The sequence below is a fragment of the Bacillus rossius genome, chromosome 2, assembly GCF_032445375.1.
Source record: "Bacillus rossius redtenbacheri isolate Brsri chromosome 2, Brsri_v3, whole genome shotgun sequence".
NCBI lineage: Eukaryota > Metazoa > Arthropoda > Insecta > Phasmatodea > Bacillidae > Bacillus > Bacillus rossius.
Window position 1 is genome coordinate 108,207,157 of NC_086331.1, and position 24,052 is coordinate 108,231,208.

The 24,052-nt window shown below is 35.2% G+C and overlaps 1 protein-coding gene across 1 annotated transcript in view; it reads left to right on the forward strand.

The window, feature by feature from the left end:
* The first annotated feature begins 836 nt into the window (after positions 1–836).
* LOC134529588 (protein diaphanous-like) overlaps positions 837–24,052 on the forward strand; it is a 107,394-nt gene continuing 84,178 nt past the window's right edge. The window contains exons 1-2 of the mRNA XM_063363839.1: positions 837–1,090; positions 16,176–16,280. Coding sequence (XP_063219909.1) covers positions 16,248–16,280 — 33 coding nt within the window. The 5' untranslated portion in view covers positions 837–1,090; positions 16,176–16,247. The remainder of the gene's footprint in view (positions 1,091–16,175; positions 16,281–24,052) is intronic.

Genomic DNA, 24,052 nt, shown 5'->3' on the forward strand with positions numbered 1-24,052 from the left:
AAGTTGCACGATACTACAAACATACACTCAGGGGCATAGACATGGGGGGGGGGGGGGTTAGGGGTTCTAACCCCTCCTCTTAGCCTCATTTATTTTCTTATCTGAAAGCAGGTTAGCTGCTGGGTGTCTTACTGCTATCACCGGCCACTGCACTGGAGGGGAAGAGTAAGCGAGCCCTACCGATTCTACTTCCCTTCCCCTACCCCTGTCACGAGCAGAAGTTATTAGGTTGTGATGCCGTGACGGGTCCCAAGTTTTCAAATATCTTATACACTTATTGTATTTAACCAGCGCGGTAATTATAAGCAGGTGGTGACTGGGTAATTCTTCAAGCTAAAGTTAATTGTTTCCAGGAATAGGCCAGTTCCAACCATTTTCATTCTTTTTTTTTTTGTATTGTCGAGCTTCGAGCATGATTTAAGATTTTGAGTGGACGTGGACAAGGCACTTGGATTGATTAAAATATATTTAATTAATTTCTTACTTCATCACTCAAACAATTTTTTATTAAAAAATTAATATTTTTACCATTACAATATTTAAAGTTAAGTACCGAAAACTGCTCAAATAGCACTATTTTACACCTTAAAATCCCAATTTTTCTGGGTGAGGACCCCCGGACCCCCCGTCGTAATAGGGGGGGCCCATGCTTCTTATCCCCCCCCCCCTTCTGTTCACAAATCCTGGCTACGCTACTGCATACGCTTAGTGAATGTTGTGAATCATTTTAACTAGTACTATAATATATTGAGACCATGGTAACATCATAAAATTGAATGAACTTACATATACACTTTCAGTGCACCGAACATAGTAGAGGAGAACAGTTACGTCATGTTTTCGAATCTAACGCGTATAGTATTATCTGTACATCTGTAGTTTATTGTTGACGTTTGATGCGTTGAAATTAAAAACGAAATAGTGGTAAAATATAATAACGTGTTCATAAATATAATTTAAATTGTTATACTATGTTAACACATCTACCAAATATGGAACATAATAACGTCGGTAGTTATTTTTTTTTAGCGTTGTAATTTTAAAAAGCCGGTGAATAAAAATGCATTTTGATATAAGGTGCTGCTGGAAGGTGGGTAACATTTTAATTGATTACTAATCGCATTATCATGTAATAGTCCGCCCAGATCTTTATGTAGCCTACCTGAAACTGATTATTAGGCTCTGATATAATTTACTATCAAGTGCCCTTGGAACGTTTTGTCAGAAGTAAATAGGCGTTGGCAGTTCTTAAATCAGATTGGGGGTTTCGAAATCATAGAAAAGAAATGAAGTCTTCTATCGTTAGTTAACTGTAATAGTGTTATCATTTATTTATATACATATATATGTTAACGTGAGTTTAGCTCTCGATACCAAAATATTTATGACGTCACCAGCATGGCTTTGCTGAACGAAATTACCATTTTTACGGAACAAACGCGGGAATATGAGGTTTTTGGGCAGAGGACATTAACATACTTGTTTTGCACAAAATACGTTTCTTATTGAAACTGACTTTTGCATATTGTATTATGTACTAAAGCACCTACCTACACAATACTGAATGTCCATTATAGATGGTACTGTATTCTATACCACAATTCCATTTGGTTTAGCATATTTTGCTACATCACTTTTATATAATTTGTTTATTAATATTCAACTATGATTTAAATGCCCCAGGTATTGAAAAGTATATTACAGCCCTACCACTTCTAGTATAGAAAATGATACCGAAGCCATATTATTTTGCGTATCATGATGTAATTTCCTAACTAATCAAATATTGCACAAAACAAACACCCTATTTCCACGCATTTACCATAAGAACGTACAGATCGTAATTACTTCAGCACCGCCTTGTTGACAACTTTATCAATAACTTTATCAATAATATTGTGATGCAAACTTATAAAAAATTTTTAATTTAGCTGAACTAATCTCACCAAACCTTTCACTTTGTTGCTATTTCTTTAGCAAGCACAAAAACGTAACCTAACCTAGGAAAACAAAATGTTTTTACATTTTATTATTCGCCTAATAAAGGAAAACAAATTCTTCACTGAAATTGCAAAAGAAACAACACACGTGTCATCTAACACAACAAACAAAATCCACTAAAACATTTAATATTCATTAAATTAAATTTATTTACCTTTCCTGGCAGTCTGGCAATTATTTACTGTCAATATAAGTCTTGTACATGGGCAAATATCTGTCTGATATCCTGGGAAGAAGGAGGGGGAGGGTCACAGGATAACATTTATCATTCCCTTTTCACAGTTATGATTTTGCAAGTGCAAACGACTTTTTGTTTTCGTGGTGGAGCCCCCCCCCCTCCCCTCCATGATCTCCCTAGCACCCCCGAGATCTACGCTCATGCTCTTGTTTGTATAAAATTAGCTACTTCACCATTAAAGTCATTCCGTATCAATAAACACAAACCATCAATTCCCTTGTCACTCGCAACTACACAGACATTCATTCAGCCTTTGGGGATAGCGATACAAGTCTGAAGCATGGTACATGATTGTTGCACTTACTTGAGCTATAGCGCTATCTTACGAACTACCTGTTGCAGTTGACCTAACTGAAAAGTCGCTAAGGCCTGCCATGGACACCATCTGCCCACGACTCCACTCCTTTTGATGCTATGTGGCCTACTTGTAGAAATTGCAGTCGTTTCACGAGTGGCAAAACTGCTCATTTTCAATAAATCGCTGCTTGTCAGTGTACTAGAGCATGTTCTCACATCTTCCATGCTGGACATGTGCTGGCCATTGTCCACAACAGTAACCCTTTACTGCTGTCGGCTGAACTCCAGTTGCTACACACCTCAGTGCATGCTACTACCTTGTCGCGCTCCACATTCGTGTGTCCCCAGTTCCTTTGTGTCACCGCACACTCTCTCTCCAGTGCTAGCATCACCTCCTGATGTTACTGGAGCATGAGCAGCTTGCCCGAAAATACCGAATATTCCGCCAACTCATACGTAAATATACGAGTGCTGGATAAATAATATCTTTTAAAATATATAAAAAGATAGAGAAATGCTTACAAGGAAAATAATATATAAATATATATAATATCGTGGATACCAAAATAAGGTAAATATGTATTAAACGGATTAGCGCCAAAAAAAATCGTACAAATATGAAATAACTTTCATTATATGCTATCTTACGTACTCTCTTCAGAACCGCCTGCGGAGATAAAAAATTCCAATTACTTTAGGAGATATCGAATTTTTTAATCTTCATTTTTTGGCGATTTTTTTTTTAAAAAAATTTAAAAATCCGAAAATACCTTTATTCTGTGCTCTTAAACTTCCTCTTTTCATTAAACCCGGCTGAGATAAGAAATTCCAAATACTTTTGGAGATATCGAATTTTTTAATTTTCATCCTGTGCACTCGTGCGGCGATAATGGTTGCTTGTTGACAAGTATCATTTTTTTTTTTGCGATGTTCCCGAACGGAGAAACCTAAGATGCACATAGAGTTCTGCCATTCCCGATTACACCCGAACAATTCACCTTCGGCCAACCTCGGGTTTATTTATTAATATTTCTCTGTTTATTTTAATGTAGCTATACTAACCTAACTAACCATCCAAATGGTTTTAAAGTGTTTTAATGTAGCTAACCTATCCGACCACTTTTAATATTTCAATTCATTTTTCCTGCGCAAAAATAAATAAATCCCGAGGTTGGCCGAAGGTGAATATTCGGGTGTAATCGGGAATGGCAGAACTTTATGTGGATCTTAAGGACTCTCACGTAAACGAATACATCATGTAAAAAGAAACTTACGTGAGTTTATTCTGTTCATCCTTTTTCCCGGTTTGTTAGGTCAGGTCAGCTACATTATAAATACTTTAAAACTAAACAACCAATAAAATTAATTTTATTATTTTTAATGTCTGTTCAGTTTCAAAGTATTTATAATGTAGCTGACCTGACCTAATCTACCTTTGTCCCATTTTGTTAGGTCAGGTCAGTTACATTATAAATACTTAAAACTATACAACATGTAAAATAAATTGATATTATTTTTAATTTCGGTTTATTTTGAAGTATTTATAATGTAACTAACCTTACCTAATGGAAAATTTATGTTATTTAGACATTCACGCGCACACGGCAAAATATAAAATGGCGACGGTCAAATTATTACACACGTCTGGTATAGCAAAATAAGAACGGCCATATCTCCAAAAGTATTTGGAATTTTTTATCTCCGCAGGCGGTTCTGAAAAGAGGACGTAAGATAGCATATAATGAAAGTTATTTCATATTTGTAAGATTTTTTTTGGCGCTAATCCGTACAATACATATTTACCCAAAATAAATACAGTCCGCAATACATCTTCCTCAGAACTCAAGCTTTAAACTGTTGATATTAGAAAGCCAATAGTTTTTATTGCCACATAAGAGTGATTTAGGGGGCCTATATTCTTTACGATATTCCGAAAATGAAAAGAACAGTACCGTCAGTTGGGGTGAAGGTGACCAGATTTCATCTTCATAATGAATTTTTGCTAACAAATTTTAATATGTTTATCTAACTATGTAGACCTACATGTATAGATCTATACTTGTTTTCTGAAATGCTGTCATTGAAAGAAAAAATTACTAATATTTTAATTATATTTTAAATTTTTTTATGTAATTGGTCATGTTCACTCCCAGTGGGGTGAATGTGACCATTAAGTTTATTTTCATTGTAATATTCACCTTGCTAGTGTTAGGGTTAAGTTGACTACATTATATGTAAGAGAAACACCAAAAAAATTATTTTGAGAAAAAAAATCTTATTTTGAATTTTTACTCTGTAATAAAAAATATATAAACAATTTAGAACAAAATAAAGTGTTATTTATTTAGAATGCCAATAATGAAAACTCAAGTGAACAGATTTATTTACCTACCTATCAATAGTTAAGTTGACTTCACTTAAACTTAAACTACTTGTGTACAAAACTGGAAAATAATTAAATTGGTATTTTACAAACATTATCATTTAGGCTATTCCAGAATATGACTGATGGTTATTTCCTAAAATAGAGGAACCTACAAGTTATGAAAACAGCCAATAACCAAAAAATATATATTTATTAGTACCTATAATAAAACATTTAACTGATATGTGAAGTAAACCTTACAATAATATAAAAAAATAGACCAAACAACGGTAAATATGTAGTTGAGCGGTATTTGCGGAAAAAAATGTTAAAAATCCGAAAATACCTTTATTATATGCTCTTCAACTTTCTCTTTTCATTAAAAGCGGCTGAGATAAGAAATTCCAAATACTTTAGGAGATATCGAATTTTTTAATTTTGCAATACAAGACCTGTGGAACCATTCGAGCGACGCCATTTTTGTTATTTTGCCGTGTGTTCGTGAATACGTGAATCGTCAATGCGTAATTAATAAAATGGTTGATTAGGTCAGGTCAGTTACATTATTAATACTTTCAAACTAAGCCGACATTAAAAATAATGTGAATTAATTTTAATTATTCTTTAGTTTTAAATTATTTATAATGTAACTGACCTTACCTAACAAACCCGTAACAAAGGATGCACAGTAACAACTCACGTAAATTTTTTTTTTGTTACTTATTACTTGCGCAACAATATCAAAAACACAAATAAGACTTTAAAATTAGAAACGTTAAAAACTCACCTAAATTGGAGGCGGTAATTAAACACCGTTTTAAACAATAAATGAACTAAATAATCACGTATTGGTTCGTTTGAATTCTGGCCTATCACGAACAATCACGCGACATCATTATCCAATAAAAAAAGTAGATACTCGTACCTCGTTCGTAAACAAGAAACAATGTTAACCGCCACATCACGGCACTGGTATTGTGATGAAATTTAAAAATTCGATATCTCCCAAAGTATTTGGAATTTCTTATCTCCGCCGCTTTTAATGAAAAGAGGAAGTTGAAGAGCATATAATAAAGGTATTTTTGGATTTTTAACATTTTTTTTCGCAAATACCGCTCAACTACATATGATGAAATTTAAAAATTCGATATCTCCTAAAGTATTTGTAATTTCTTACCTCCGCCACTTTTAATGAAAAGAACACATTGAAGAGCATAAAATAAAGGTATTTTCGGATTTTTAAAAATTTTTTTTCGCAAATACCGCCCAACTACATATTTACCCAAACAACCACAGGTAAGCTACTGGAAATAACAATTGAAACTATATGTTAGTAAACATTGAACTGCATTTCAATTCTAGTTCATTCTGCTATCACTTTTTCTTGGAACACATAATGGCCTCGTTTGTTTAGTTTATAAGGAGGCAGAACTGTTTTCTGAATTAGCACTTCTCAACATAAATTACTTGACATTGGGGTGAACATGACTATGTGGTCATCTTCACCCCAAAATGGTACAGAAACTGCACAGTTTCAATAAAATTAGTTTAACTTGGAAATTTTTATTTATTTGGCCATTTTTATTATTTACTTACTCTTCTATCCTCTCAAATCAGCAAAAATAGCAATTTTATTTGCAATTAATTTTTTATTATACCCGGCAGTAATAAAGTATTCGTAACATTATTAATCATAACAAATAGTTATTGGTTTTTATTTGTTTCTAAATTTCTGTCTAAAATTGTAATTTCAGTCCCAAAATCACTTATTTTAAGAGAAACTCTCCTAGATTTTAAAACATAACCACATAATTTTTTATCTTCATTGCCTGGATTGTGTCAGGCCAACAAAACAAATGTCATAAAAATGGTCAACTTCACCCCACTGGTCAACTTCACCCCAACTGACGGTAGGCTAGTGTGGATTCAAATTATGTTTGTATAGTTTGTGATATTGAAATTTCATCTTTAAAGAATACCAAAGTGGATATTTAGTAGTTTTTTCGTAGTAGAATCATTGAAATTGTTAAATAATCTACCATAGTATTAATGTTTCTTTATTTATAAATAACCAACCAGTCCTAGTTTCTAAGAGCATTGAACAGTCCGAGATAATCACATTCTTATAGTTTAAAAATGAGGATGATGAATTATTGTTATTTGCCACTACTACAAATTGAAAACTGATTTCTAATGCAGTTTGATTGTTATCTTCTTTAACTAGTAGCTTCAGAGTTTTATTAACCGAACATAATAAGTCAATGTTAGTAAAACATAGGTCCAAACGTTGGTGAGAAGGTTGAATATAATTAAGCTGGTTTAAACCTCTTACTGATGTAAAGTTGATTAATGCACAGGCTTTCAACTTAATACGTGAATGCAGTATATCTAGGAGTATTCAATTGAGTATAGTCAATGCCTAGATCATTGAAATCACCAATTATTAATATAATATCTTATGAATTAACAAACTTGTCTTCAAGGACTTTAAAATATGTATTATACGTTATAGGAGATGTTTTGGGGAAAATATAAATATTCCCATGATTAAGAATTTATTTTGGATTTTTAATTTTATCCAGACCGTTTCAATTCCGAAGTGGTCATATTCATGTGTAATTGTTACATTTTTTAATTTATGCTTTTTTACTGCTGTCAGAACGCCACCACCTCTTTCCATCGAAGTTTGAACAGGGTCTCTATTATTTCTGTATACGAGGTACCTAATTATCATTAAAATAATGTGAGTTGATATGTATTATTATTTGTGAACCACGTTTCCGTAAGACATATCAAATCATTATCACTTCAAGAAAGGTTATCAAAAAATTCAATATCTTTGGTTCTTATACCTCCTATGTTCTGATAGTAAAGAACAAACTCTTTGTTGATAAGCTGCTTAGAGAATTAATGAGAAGCTCCTCCAGGCTCCAAGGAAGAGAGAGAAGCAGAAGTAGGCTTGGAATTAGCAGTTGCCATAGATGTATTATTATGGCTTATCAGACAGCCGCTTGGCCAGAATAGAAAGTTATTAATACCACTGAAGTCTTCTTCTAAAACCTGCACATGGAATGAAGCATGTGAATTATATTTTGTTTTCAATTTATGTACTTTGATTTGTTCAGAGTTTAGTTCACTTGAAATATAATTATTTCTTGCTCTTGGACAGTTGGGTAAAATCTTGTCACAAAGAGAGCTTTTGTTCTTGTAGGTGTAGGTTTGGGTAACATTTGGAGTGTGGTAATGGTACGTATTCTTACTTTCATAGGGGTTTTCTTCTTATCGTTTTTATGTTTGGTTTCACTGGTTTCTCTTGGTTTGGACTTGCACCTGTGTTCCACCAAAGTAAAAGCTTCACTGTCAACACCTCGGTGTTTGTCCTCTGGGTTCATGATGCTGCGGGATTCCGGCTTACTTGTAAGTAGGTCACACGGCTGGTGGTGGTTACCTGTGTCGCTTGGTGAGACCAGACGGTCTGCTGCCTTGTAGTTTAATTTTTTTAACACTTGGCTATAGGTTGTTTCATGATCTTTGCTTGAATATAACTGTTCCTTGATTTGAGTTAATTCTTGCTTGATACTAGCAGTTTCATCTAGAATCTATGAGTAATTTTTTTTAGCACAAGGTTCTCAGATTTCAGTTCGTCTACCTTTACGGTTAGAGATTTCACGAGCTTAACTAACTCATCCGTTCTTACAGGATCCAAGTTTGCCGGTTCAACACTCAACATGTAAGTTGATCATATTATCCCATTGGTTTAGAGGGATTTTTTTTTTTGTCCGAGACCTAAACATGATATGATGAGTTATGACTCTTTTAGATATAGAATCATCCCTTAGGGTTGAAGGAAACCCCGAAAAGACAGATTGATTTAAGAATTAAGTATTAATATTCAAATGTTCACTGAATTAACATAAAATATCACCAAGTAAACATTGAAAAACATGGAGTGTGTTCGTACATGTCCGTCCGCTTTGAACACAGGGCGGCAACTGAACACATGGCGGCGACTGTTAAATATTTCCTTGCTATAGTTAGTTGGGTTGCAGATGTGGTATTGGTATGTGCACTCCCATCAACACATTTCACTTACCCCCTTGCCCCTATACACCCTAACCCAAACAACCTTTACATGAATTAATTACATGTGAAAAAAATTTAAACAAGTCATCATCAGGAAAACAAAATTTTTAAAAATCCATCAATTGCCTTTTGGGCTGAAAAGCATTTAAAGCGACAACTTGTAATATAGCATAATTCCTGCATCCTGCTACTAATAACAATTTAAATAAGAATATTTTATGTTGCTGATGTTGTCTTAATTTTTTATAATTAATTCATATACATGTTTCTTATATTTTGCATAGGCATTTAATGTATTTTTGTTTGTGCTTAAATATTATTTATTATTAATTTAGGTTAGGTTTTACATATAGCTGAATGTATTGTGTTTTATTATTATTTTTTCACTCCAGTTTATTTGGTCAGTTAAGATTAATATGTCTATTAACATTTTTGCAATTTTAACGCATCCTCTGGGCCAGAGGCGCAACAACTAAATTTCCAAGGGGGGGGGGGGGGGCAATATACCATTTTATAAAGAATCATCGATCCCCTGTATTGAAGCGGGGGGTCCGGGGGTCCTCCCCCGGGAAAATTTGTATTTGAAGGTGGAAAATGGTGCTATTTAAGCAGTTTTATTATCTAAAAATTGATTGTACAGCACTTTCTTTGCCCTCGTTTGCCCCCACTTCAAGGTTTCAGAGGGGGGGGGGGGGGGGGGCAAAATACCCTTGCCCCCCCCCCCCCCCTTGTTGTTGCGCCCCTGCTCTGGGCAGTAAAACTGTAACATTCTAGAAGGTTTAAAAAGAAAAGAAGACGGGTGTGACACTTTGTCACAAGTTTATTTTTCACACCTCAAAGTAGTGGGAAAACCCAGTACTTAGGCGCATGACTGCGCAGCAATGGACTAGAACTTTCGCTGGGCGCTACATCGTCATCCAATCAGAACACACCTTGAGGTGGGGTGATGTGTCTTTCCAGAATTTCAGAGAAAAATGTTTTGCCAGTACTGTTCCTTATATGATCATGTAATTGGTTCTGCTTCGTGATTGCTCAGTTAACACGGGGTTGCCTCCCCTTTGTTTTCACCTTTGTAAGGGAAGACAACTTCGTTGTTCAACTAGTTGTGGCTCGATTGTCGCAGTGTGTGGTTGCGTTGTCAGCAGCTCACAAAAACTGAGTGAGATTTTTTCGAATAGCTAATTTCACGCTTGTTAGTCGAGGCCAGGCCAAATCTTAACCTTTTTTCTGTATTAGTTTTGGACTTTTAACTTTAAATTGGATTCCAGACATCAGCATTGGCCCACGGTGACCTTCGTCACCCTCCCATGACATATCCGCGTGATATTGTACCTTTGTTCCACATAACAAAGGGACTTTAATTTTTTTTGTAATCAAACGACCAGCTAAGCCTTCAGTAAACATGTGGAAAATCATTTGGATATGTAAGTTGTGATGTGCATTTTTTTTTTAAGAAATAGAATAAAACAAGACTGCCTTAAAAAACTCTTTTATTTTAAATACAAACTTTCATTGTAAGGGAATTTTTCATGTTCAATGTTGGCAACCAATCAAACCTTAAAACAAAACTTCAAAATCATTGTTTATAAACATAAACTTTTCCGGTGATTAAAGTGTCTTGTTACTATTCTGGGTTGCTTAACTGCGCCAACCTTGAAAAAAATGGGAGTAAGTCTTTCAGTACTCGCCAGTGATGCGTAAACATCTAACATCAGTAAAAAGCAAATTCATGTGTTCTCATGTTGCAAATAAACTATTAATATGAAACTCAGACACAAAATTTAATGAAGAATACTTAAAAATAATTTTGGGTGAAAAAAAACATACGAAAAGTATTTATTTTAAAGAAAAACAGTAAAATGTTTTACTTTTTTTAAAATAAAAGTATAATTCTGTTTAACAAGATGGTACTATTGATTTCTCAGAACTAGCTGAACAACAGGAGACTGAACGTGTCGCATGTAAATGCCTCAATGCTGAACATATGACATTTCCCCCTACACTGGAATTATTATTCCATGTGTTTTTGAGGTCATACTTCTTTAGGCACAAATTTTGTATGCACCAGAAATGCAATGAAATAAGCATACATTACACAATGAAAATTTAAGAGGTTGAAAGTCCAATGTGCATGCATGCAGAAACTGCTATAGTCATGAGCTGAAGTCAAGATGGTGGACCCACATGTGGCAACATGCATCTGTATATATTAATTTTTGTGAACATCCGGGGATGTACTAAGCTTCATTAGTGTGCCAAAGAAAATTTTATGATAGTGAAACTCTCCTGGAATATTTTTTGTAAACTTGAATAATCATAACAAGATATAATTGCAACTTAAAATTACCTATAATTTATTAGCCAGGAAAATTGTGTTGGAACGAACATGGCGTCAAAGACATTTAACCGTTTTGTTGATTCTCTAAAGTATTACGAACCCAGTGCTATCTTTTAAGTATTTTTCAGACTAAAAGTTGCAGTCCAATAGATACATGAAAACAAAATTTACCTGAAACATTTTTAAACACATAAACACATAAATATATAGGTACATGTATATTTGTTTTTACTGAAATGACAGAAATCAGTCTGTAAATACTTCCTACAAAAAGCCTAAACCTTATTGAGCTGATTCAACATTTAAAATCTAACTGTAAAAGTTTAATCACAAAATTATTTTCTTCAACATTATGTCGAATATAAGTAGGCTAACAATTTCTTGTGTATCTGCAGCAGGGGTCGGCAAGTAGGCCTAGTTTTAGGTGGGGTCCGAATACTGTGGAAAAATTTTTAACGAGGTCCAGAAAAAAACAACTGATAATTAAGTGCTACCTATTTATTGTATGGCTTCAAATAAAATTCTGAATTATAAAATACAAGACCTAAAATTAATGTGAGAAACTGCACCGACGGTCTTGAGCCAGTTTTTTATAGTTTGGTTCTCGAAAAGAACAGCAAATTCGAAGTGTGTCTTCTAGGTGGGCGTCCGTTAACCTCCAATGATATTTGTTTTTCAAAAAATTCATCTTTGAGAAAAATGATTCACATACGTATGTCGAGCCAAACAGAGTGGCCAAATTGATAGCTAGTTTTTTTTGCAATTTTCATATTTTTCTGAGACATGTTTGGCCCAAAATTCTTTAGTGGATACAGTTTTATATATTTCCAAAGACACATCTTCTTGCATATCAATTATTTCCATTTGAAGTGATGGCTTTGACAGATTAAACAACTTGGCAGCCACATCTGTCCATTCTGCCGCTACATCAATTTCAAATGGCGAATTAAGAAATAGAGATAGCTTACCCATCTCTGCAAAGTCTTGGAATCTTGTAGCAAATTCGTTCCTAATATTGGCCAAAAATTTTACAAACACTGGAATATCTTCAGAGTTTTCCTTTTTATATTCAAGAATTGTCAGAAAATGAATATATTCTTGTCTTGCAATATCTTTTTCAAAGATATCCAGCTTACGACGAAAAACAGACACACTTTGTATCAAATCGCATATTAATTTTCCATTTCCTTGTAACTCTATGTTGAGCTCATTTAAATATTTAAAAATATCTTTTAGAAAAGCCACAACCAGCATATTGCACTTATTTGTTACAAACTCAAAGTGCTTCCTGGCTCCCTGCGTATCTAAGTTTTACAAGAAGGAGGTTACTTGTTCTTTTATTAGCCAGAAACGTTAAATAACTTGACCTCTACATAGCCAACGAACATTGTTGTGTTGCAGTAAGTCAGAATATGCTGAATCACATTAAGAAAGAAACTCCTTGAAATGTCGGTGCTGAAGAGCAGAATGAGATCTCATAAAATTAATTAACTTGACCAAGCTGTCCATCACTTCTTTCAGTGAAGCACTAAGTTTTCCACAAAGGGCTGCCTGGTGAATTATGCACTGATATGATATTAGACTTGAATTTTTATCCCTGATTCTCTTTACTACACCTTTTTCTTTGCCAATCATTGCTGGGGCCCCGTTAGTTGAAAGTGACACCATTTTATCGTAACTGATGTTAGATTTAGTAATAAATTCATCAATGACCTTGAATAAATCTTCTCTTTGAGTGTTACCTTTCAACGGCAATATTGCCAGCAACTCTTCCCTAAAAATTTGACACTCAATGTCAAGAAATCTTACGAAAATAGACATTTGTTCATCATCAACAATGTCACATGATTCATCAAGTGCTATGGCTTAGCAAGGTGCCTTTTGCAGAAGTTTGAGAAGAGTGTTTTTAATATCAGCAGCTAAAATTTCAGTTCTTCATGTATTACTTCTCGCTGACAATGGAATACTTTGAATTGCAGCGACAACATCTTTTTTTTCTTCAAAAAGTGCCGTGACTACTGCCAACATACATTCCTTCACTATCTCAGATTCTGAAAATGGTTTCCGGTGTTTATTAAGCGTCCAACACACACGTAACGCTGCTTCTATGGATTTTTCTTGCTTGCTCATGCAACGAACTAGTAATTTTGTGCTTTTATTGTAAGAACTAAGATATGTCTGAAGTTTTTCTTTACGATCCTCACTGCCAAGAGGAAAGTTTTTGTGGAATTGCTGATGAGTTGTTTCATAGTGTCTTTTCAAATTTCCACTTTTAACAATAGCGACAGTTTTATTGCATATAAGGCACAATGGAACCGCTTGAGGCCTATCAGGCAGCGTAAAACAATATTGTTCATTCCATTCTGCCAGAAACCTCCTATTTTCATTGTCCACTTTTCGCTTTTTAGAATCCATATTAACGTAAGTACAAAAAGATTTTTTATTAAACGAACGAAAACGCGACAAATCATACAAATGAACAGTTGCTCCGCGGTTTGTGCTGCGACTGACCGACTGGCAGTCTGCTTTCCCCCGCCCACACGCTCGCACCTCCGATTTCGATACTAGCTCGCGCTTGTTTCAACAAAACAAAACAGTCGCAAGTACGCCGCAGTAAGGTAAGTACGCGGGGCGCTGTGAAATACTTCCGCACATATATCCATAAAAATGGTACTTAGTTCAATCTATGGATGTTTCGTGTGCATAACAAAGATTTTAAAATATTTAAATCACATCAGTTATAACTAATTCGCACAAACACACACACACACACACACAGGCTAGATAGGAAACTAATCAAACCATATCAATTGTAGGTACTTGTAAAACAGGTTAACTAGGCAACTTAAAATAGAATAAGTACTAAGTTGGATTCTATGTGGCTTAAAAATATTTCAATTAATAAAGTTATAGTATACCTTATGTATGTATTAATTTATACTTGGTGTACAATACATTACAATATTTGGCGGTCCGAGGTTCGCCCTTTCGCGGTCCGCCTGTTGCTGACCGTTGCTCTACAGTATAATGTACGCAGCGCTATCTCTACATTTCATTGTTAACTAAGGATTGTCAAAATTGTAACCTATAAATTTAAGTTGTCATTTCTTTTTATGACTATAAATAATAAAGTATTAAAGTATAATGGTACGATTATATATATATTTTTAATGCCTATGTGCAGTGTAAATTCTGCCATGTTAACGAAAGCAATTTATATAGATGAATTTTGCTGGTCCACCATCTTTTTGAGATTTCTGAGACTTCTACAGATGGCAGTACCATGTTTTACATATTTCCGTTCCAATCAACTTCCATTCTGTCTATGAAATTACTCCTACCAAATGCCGGATACCAAGAGTTAAGATATTTATACTTCAAAAACAACTGTTTGAATTTAAAGACCATATTGAAAAATTATTCATGCTGACTCTAGAAAAAAAAATTACATTACTCATTCAAATTTTGACTTACTTGCCGAGCTCTTGAGCTGCCGAAGGTAGGGACGCTAGACTAAAGTTCTCTTTGGACAGCTAATCTGTCTCGGCTAACCTTTTTCAACAAAAACATACAAATCACATTAACACTCTCAACGAAATACAAACAATTCAATAGCTATCATACCCTTCATATTTTCCACACAAAAATGATGCTGACTACCATTGGTAACCTCATACGCATTTAGTGTCCTATATATTATGGCTTAAATGCCTTCATAAAAAATTAATAGAAAATATTTATTAAGTTTGTAGTTTGTTTACTTGTGGTCACAACTGGAAAGTCACATACCAACTGCACCATGTCCTGTTGTAAAGCCATCTTTACTATCTAGCCACAACACCCTACAATCAAAGAAAATTAACACTTCATTACTTCCAACCTCATACATCAAATCATTGCAATACTCTAAAAAATACCATTTTATATAGCTTTTCACGAACATTCCTACTATCAACACATAAGTTTTTTTTAGAATGTTTTAGTACAACTACCATTTTTTTTATACTACATAGTTAATATTGAAGTATGTAATTTGAGTTGATTGTAAACAATTTCCAGTCTTTTTTAGGTCTATTTATAATACCTAATAGTTTTTTGATATAAATAGAGATTTTATTATTTTGGTAATCATAAGAAAGTTCAGTACACAGTTACTTAGAACTTCGGAAACCCCATTTTTAAGTATTTTTCCTTAGCATAAATAAGATAACTTACCCATTATCTACTAAACCTGCATCACTCCAGTATTTGCTCATCCTTGCTCTGGTACCTAGGTTTAACTTCAGCTCTACTTCAAGAACAGATGTAATTAGTGTAACAAGATGGAACATATTTTGGTTGTGTATGGTCTAAGGTGTTTCTGTAACTCTTGTTTAAATAGAGATAATTTTGGGAGTTTTAGCCCTCAATTTTTTTTTTCATAATGCTGAAGAAATCAAATTTAAGTGATTAATTTGAAGAATTTTATCTTTAAGAATAACTTTATTTAGATTTTTTTTAAAGTCTGCTTTTATGCAAAAAAAAAATTTTAACGTGTAATTCTCAAAAGAATAATGTGCTTGTGACAACCAGTTTTATTAATTGAAATATATTTTGTACCTACTATCAGCTTTATAAAAGTGTACTTGTCTAGTAGTATTGACTTTTATCTTATAGTCTAATATATTTATAATTTACCATTTCCAAAGTTTTCATTTTCATCATTTATTTTAATTTGACTTTAAATGTTGGCAAGTTTAGTACTAATTTTTGAGTTTTGTTTTATTTAAAACATTTGTTAGGGTTGGTTATTTATACTAGGTTTCAAAATACTTTTCTGTCTCATTTTACTAATAATTTTTTTTTTTTTACAGCAGTGAAAATTTGGGCTATGCCTGACTATTCAGTACAGAAATTGTGATACTCAAGACTTTCACTGAAGCACAATGTCTCGACAAGAAAAGGGAAAATCAGGTTTTGTAAGTATTTTATGGTTGTATGCCATGATATAGAATAATGAATGAATGGTGTTCTTAAATGGGGGGGAAAGTTTTAAAATTTCACATAGAGATGTTGGCACTTACAAAATAATGCATGTACAGCAAACTTCCAACTATGTGAGCAGAGAAAGCATAAAGGTCACATCTGTCAACCAACAATATTATATGTCATTTTTGATATAATTAACAATACAACAAATGCAGTTGTTAAGAAGGTGTGTTCTCTGTGCTCTGGCAATCAGAGTTGTGTTAATTTCAGATTATAATGTAGAAAACCAGTCTTAATATAATATATAAAAAAAATTTATAACTTCAGAAAATTACTAGACAATTTTATGGTACAAAATTGCTTTGGTTTTTTTCTTTAAGCCTAGCAAAGCTCTTTATGAATGTTGACAGACTTGTTTATTTTAATAATATTGGTGTAGATATTGTAGGTAACATTTGTGCCATTTAAGTGCTACTTTCAGACACAAATGTACGATTTACTTAATTTTACGAAATTTTTAAATTTTTTTTTATTTTATCTTCCATATGATGTCCCACTGCTCTATTCCTCATCGAGATTTGTTCAGTCGAGTGTACCGACAGGTTAGTTTGTTTAGTAGTCTAATTCTCCCAACGCCATTCCCAGCGATTAAGGCTGAGGTTTGCTGGCGACATGCTGGGCCAGCGATCGTCTCGTCTGGACCCTGCTAGGCGTCACGCGTCAAGCTGTTCACCCAAAATGGTAGCGTGACTATATAAGCTGTTCTCTGCTTCCAAAGATATGCTAACTCCTCTTCTTGGAGCTGTGCTGAAGTTAGCTGTCCCTTTCACGAAACGGTGTTTCGTTCATCAGCCCAGCAACACGTATCGTCACGTCGGACCAGCCTGTTCCCAGGCCGGGTCAGTCACCGGTCGTACCCCCCCCCCCCCCCCTTTTTTTTCTTCTAGTCCACGGAGGTCATAACCCACAGCCGCGCCCCAGATGGGCGCCGTCCTGCATCCTCACGACGTCTTGCGAGAGTTTCGCCAACTACCGGGCATGCTCCCTCACCTCTCCGCCAGAGGACACCATAGTCCCCTCCTATTCAAGCCAGGCCTTAAGGATCAACTTTCATCCAAGTCGAGAGATTGTTTAGGGCTTGTAGTTCTGTGCGCACTCGCCAGGGCGCGCTAGAGTGCGGCTACTCCAATCGGAACCATTAGGGTTCCCTTTGGGTTTTCCAGTTTTAATTAGGCGAGCCGGCGCCATTTTTGACTATTCGGCAGGCAACACTCCTTAAGGGCGCATCTTTTTTCGCAGCCCGAGACAACGCTCCTCTGAAAAGTCGTGAACGGCTTTCTCTAAAGCATGTAGTCGGGTATCGACAAGGCCATGTTCCTTAGTACTGAATTTTAAATTTTTTTTAGCTGCCCGAAATAGTTTAGTTTGTGAAATAGTTTTTTTGTCTTAACTTATTATTCTTCATAGCTACCGCAAACTTCCGCGCCGCGTGTCACCTGGCCATCTCCAGGGACCGACCTGATATACTTCACCCCGCAGCTTAGGTAAGTTATTTCATCGCCCCACACATACTTTTCCTTTTGCTTTTCACCTGGGCTTAACTTTGTCCAGCATCAGCCGCCTGTTAACCAATACTGGTTACAGACGGGGCTCAAAAATTAGGGCGAGAAATTCCGCTCCAAATTCAACTCCCGAATGCGCAGTTCATGAGTTAGTTCACCGAAATTCATCGCCTCCTGCAATCTGAGAATTTCTCAAGAGTTCCAGCTTTCAACTTCTTTTCCCCTGAGTGGAAAAACCACAAAATAATTTATAATTCTAAACAACCAGTTTCAGGACACTTTTTTATTTATTTAACGAGTAAATTTGATGTTTTATAAATTTTTTTATGAAGACCCTGCGCGCTCAATATTCAATGGCCTGTAAAGTTAAGAGACCAAGACTAAGATTTAGTTGAGTATAACAATTGTTACTTATGTTTAATATCTCGCCCCGGGGCCTCCCCAATTTGTTTTTTTTTTTTTGTTTAACAAGATTTAATGTATTAAGTATAACAAATAAGGTCAACAATTTTCTTGGTGTTTTGTTTCGGCTGTAATGCCATGGGTCATCTTCAGTTGGACAACGTTTGTAAAGACAAAAACAACAGCAAACAAAATCATTAAGTAAGATTTAGTAAATGCCTATATAAACCAAACCAGATCTTATTATTATTTTCTTATCCTGTGATCACGATCCACATAACCTCCCCAAGTTTTAAGGAGGTTAATCATAAATTTTATTGTGCGTGCGCTGTGCCCCTATGGGTAACGTGTTTAGTACTGTTTTCTGCTTGGCGCTTCCACGGCCAATCTATATTTGTTCTTTAGACGAAAGGTCATCTGAGCACAGCCGCCCGTAAAACATTCATTTTCATGAATGATTGCATGTATTTTAGTTTTTCCTTTTCATGGCTTTTATTTCCAACCAGCATGACTGGGACACATTTTTGCAATGAGTTGGTTTTGATTTTGGATTATGAAAAATAATTTAATTTTATCACTAGTTAATTCTGAAAGTATTTTGTATCTTTTTAAAGTAAAAAAAAAAAATTGATTTTATTTTGGAAGGAAAATACACACTACTATACAGGATATCAAAATTCATGTTACAACGCTTGAGGGTAGAAAGCTCTTATTATTTGCAACCATTTTTGCCAATAAACATGTTGCCAGAAATGCGTAGTTAAGCCCCTGTAGCCCCAGAAAGAGTCAGCATAGGCAACCCGTTAGAGTTTTATGTTGTGGATGTGCGGGCGTTCGAGTAGAGAAATAACCCTTTTAATCGTGGCACAGATTTTAATTTCACTCTGAAATCAATCACAGCTTCTGCTTTGTTTCACAACATTGAAATTGTTGCATACGTTTTAACAAATTGACAGCCTAAAGCAACGGCTCAAAAACACGCCCACCTTGAGCGACACAGAGGTGGCAACGGCGAATTATGTTTTCACGGATACGCTGGAGCATGTGTGGAGTCATCCTTATGATTTTGAACGCTTCAATGATTCGCTGTGTAAGCTCTTCTACCGTTTCTACTGGCGTAGCGTAGATAAGCCCTTTTACGTAACCCCACAGAAATAAATCTAACGGGGTTAGGTCCGGTGACCTTGGTGGCCATGCGACAGGGCCCGCTCGTCCAATCCATCGGTTTGGAAATGTTTGGTTTAAATACTCTCGCACATGCAGGGAAAAATGAGGTGGTGCCCCGTCATGTTGGTACCACATCACACGTCGGACATACAATGGAACCTCTTCAAGAAGACCTGGTAGTTCGTTCTGAAGGAAGTGGAGGTATCCGGCGCCGGTAAGTCGTGGCGGAAGAAAAAAAGGCCCGATGAGTACGCCGTCAACAATACCGGCCCACACATTAACTGAAAAACATTCCTGGCGAGCTGTAACACACGTTGCATGCGGATTGACATCATTCCAAACATGACTGTTGTGCGAATTGAGAATAGCGTCTTGAGTGAACTTGGCTTCATCGCTGAATAAAACAGCTAACTCGGAGTTCCTCAATACTCTTCGAATGTACGAACGAAAAATGGCCGGACCCATGTTTTGCACTTTTTGAAGGTGGTACGGGTACAAGAGTTGCTCATGAAGAACTCGCCAAACAGCCATTTTGTCAGAGTCCATATCGGAACCTTCTGCCCTTGTGCTTGTATCCGGACTCTCCTCAAATCTCTGAAGTACATCTTCTTCAAAAATGGGAGTACGAACCCTGCGTGGAGCACCAGCATTTGGTCTTGTGACAGCACATGTACCAGTATCACGCATTCGCTGAGTAAGTCTTGCAAACATGGTGTGAGCTGGAATCCTACGACCCAGATATCGTTCTTCGTACTCTTACAACTTCTGTCAAGGATGCTATAAGAAATTTTGTATGTTGATGGCAAGAAATGCTGGCATTATTTTAATTATGGTTGGGCTTAAGTTTCCTAACCTTTTCAATTGTAAAAACTTACATTTATGTGTATTTCAATCATGCTATAATGAGTATGCATGTAACATCTTGCAAATTTATTCAAGCAGCTATAATTTATTGATCTTAGGACGTGTTGATTATGCTGATATATGGTCAGGTAAACAGTTTTTAACATTGTAATTGATATTTAGAATATGCTTATTTGGTTTTTTATTCTTTAAAACATTTATTGTTACATATTAAGGTAGCCATTCGTATGAACATTTGAAATAATTCATTTCTTTGTAAATTGACCAGCTGTTTTTTGGCGCAACTGTGCTGTACGAGTGTTAGTATCTGTTGTTAGTTTTTGGAACTATGTTTTCAAATGTATGTAATTTTCTTACACACAATGCATATTTTATGGTGGAAAAAGTTTTACAGTGGTCATTTATGCTTGAAATGTTTTTATTCAATTATATGTATTTTTACAGTGGCATAAATATATAGTGTCTTTTTTTTACTATGGCTTTAAAAATTGCTTTCTGGATGGGAGGTTTTTAAAAAAGTAAGTAGCTGGCAGTCAGACAGTGATGTGGGCAGTTTTTCTAGTAGTGAAGAGGAAGCTGCAACTTTGGAAAACAGTGACACTACATTTGATGGAACTGTAGCCTGACCTAGTGACGCAACAAAAACCAGCAGTTCCAACTGGGGTTCACAGGCGAAATATCACACAAGGTTTTTTTGATTTTGATTCTTCAGGTATAGCAAAAAATATAAATTTTCCTCCAGATCCTACAGAAGTACATATTTTCAAGCAAGTACGGCATTAAAATCTTGTAAAACTCATTGCATGTGAGACAAAGAAATATCAAACATATATTTGTACAAATATGCCAATGAAAGAATAAAATGTGGTATCCAACTACAGGAGCAGAGCTATATAATTTTTTAACCACTGTAATGCTAGTGGCACACACATCCAAAAATAGACTTATTACTCGTCTACTTTCGGACCCCATTTGTACTCTAATATTCAGAAAAATATTTATTCATGATAAATTTTGTCTGTTGCTATGCCTATTCATTTTTGGGACAATACAGCCTAAGTAAAAGATAGGCTTTACAAAATAAGTGCTGTAATTGAGAAACTTAGAGTTCACACCTTACCAGAATGTGTGTATCAAAAGTATTGGTCTTTAGAAAGGGCGCATGGGCATGTCATTTAACAATACATGCAATGTGATAGGTTTGGAGTGAAACTCCTTGTGCTTTGTGACTGCAAAATGTGTTACATTCAATATTTTATTGTATGTACAGGCATAGATAGTAATATGAATGTTGACTGTCACCCAGGTTTGTCTGGTTCTGTTTAAAAAAACTTTGGCATCTATACTTGCGTTTGAGAAACTATAAGAACAGGAAATACAGGCTACATTTTCCAGAACATGTTTTGAAAGGAAACAAAACTAGACCACTTTACTGAACAGTAAAAACAGAAGCCTGCAAGTATTTTTGAGTATATCAGTTGTATAGGTCTTGTTGAAAAGGCAGATATGCAAGTCAGTTTCAATGACAGCTGTCTTAAAAGTGTGAAATGGTACAAGAAGGTGTTTTTTAATTTTGTTGGTTGGTGTGTGCTAAATTCCTTCAAATAATTTCAAGAGAAAACTAGAAAAAAGTGCGTTATTGGAGTTTGAATAAACATCATCAGGCATTCTCTCGTTTTTGTATGGATTGATGCTTTGAGGAGTGTGTTTAGAGCTAAAATGGTGCTGCAAGATCATAGGCGCATGGGAGTATGGTCAATGTTGTATTTGTGCATGGTATCAGATGGCTATACCACTTTGTGTAGCTAATTTGATAGGTGTTTGATAAATTTTGTCATGACTGCCACCTTCTAAATTTTGTTTGGAGCTTTTGCTCTTTTGATGTAATATTATATGTAGTTTGTTTGAATTGCTTGAGCATACTGTAGGCACAATGATCAAATCCTCTGCTTTCAACTTGTCCAAAAAAAAATTTAATGCCTTTAATGGCAAATGTTACTCCTCTCTGGGGTTGTACGGATATTTCCGTGATACAGAACTAACTTCTGTTGCAAACTCTCCCTACATATCAGCCTTTACTATTATTCTTTATCTGGGTCCTAAGGCCGTGTGCTCTCCTATTATTTAGTCATTCTATAATGTTGTATTATTTCTTTCCTATCCTTAATCTTTTGCTTGTGAAAAATGTGTAACTTAATATTGTTTGTTGTGGTGAGTTGTGTTGTATCCTAATATGTGATACGCATACATCTAACTTCACATATGTTTTGCAAGTTATATTTTTCATTGAGGTTACATACACCTCCTTAATATCCTTAAAAGCCCTTAATTTGTCTTAAATTGAATAAGGGGCCCTTAAAAGTCATTAAATTTCACTAAGAATCTTTAATAACCCTTTAATGAAGACTGATAGCGTAAAAGAAGTGGATAAACAGAAGTATTTAATAAATAAATTTTTTTATTGTTTCTGACTTGGCAGCAAACAACGCCTTGCACATGCCCAGTATAATTGGTGAATTTCGGGCTATGTGATTACACTTTATATATAACATTACAAATATTTTTCTGCCTCTCCTTAGTGGTGAAGGTGATAAATTAAGGGGTCCTTAAAAACTTCTTAATTCTTGATTGCACAAGAGGGTACAAACCATGTAAGACTTTGTTACGTTGTATGTTTTTGCCCGGCTAACCACACATATAAACGTAACAATACAAAACAAACAATGTTCCTGAGGTTCTGCTTTATTTGGAAATAAAAGAGTTTATTAAATTATCTTTGTTTATTTCTTTAAAAAAATGTTTTTTCTCATCGTTACATGGCTTCAATACACAATTTTACAAATGAATTTAATTAGAAAAACTTCGTTACTTGTACAGTTTTTGTCTTTTCTTATACGAATTTTAACGATATCTTTGAATTTTGATAGGATGAGGTCCAAATACATACCACAGCACCATACATATTGCCGTTGATGGTCGAGGAGTCTTGTCACTCGCCAAAGAAGAAAAAAAAAAAAAACTTAGTAATGTCCCTTGGTTAATTACCTAACTCAAGGTACCGTTGATCGCGGACCAAAATCACACGAGTCGGGCCGATGCCGACGCCTAGGGCCTAAATTTCTAATACATAGTCCGAAAAAAAAAATGAAATTAGGTTAAAAAACTACGGCGTGGCCCCAGCCCCTAGGCGTTAAATTGTCCCTTAATAATTTTTCATTTGTTTCGTGACTTGCCGACGACGCGACCGAGTTCGGCGACGATCGAGCAACAAGTGACTTGGTCGACGAGATTACCTTCCCTTGTATAGGTGAAAACAAGGGAGGCAACCCCGTGGGCCAACTGACCAATCAGCGTACATAATTCATCAACATGCCCAAATAAGGAATTTCGGCCGAGCGCATCACACCACGCCAGGACTCGCCCTGATTGGCTGGCTAGTGGTAGCCTCCAGAGACCCTTCCAGACGGTCGCTACAGCTGTGCGTACAACGTGACGCGTAAATCCCAAACACACATTTACAAAGTGAAAAATAGCTTTCTGGCGCCAGAGTGTCGCGCCTGTCCGCTCTTCCTTCTGTACCTTCCAGAATATTCTCAAAATATTACATTAGCAATATCCAATAGAATATAAAATTACCCAAAAAATTCAAATACAATGTTAAAAATTTAGTAAACAAAGTTGAAATTCATATAAAAACTTTTGTTTAAAAATGATGTCCTGTAAAATTATAATCTATACTGCTTTAATTACTGACAATAATTATCAAA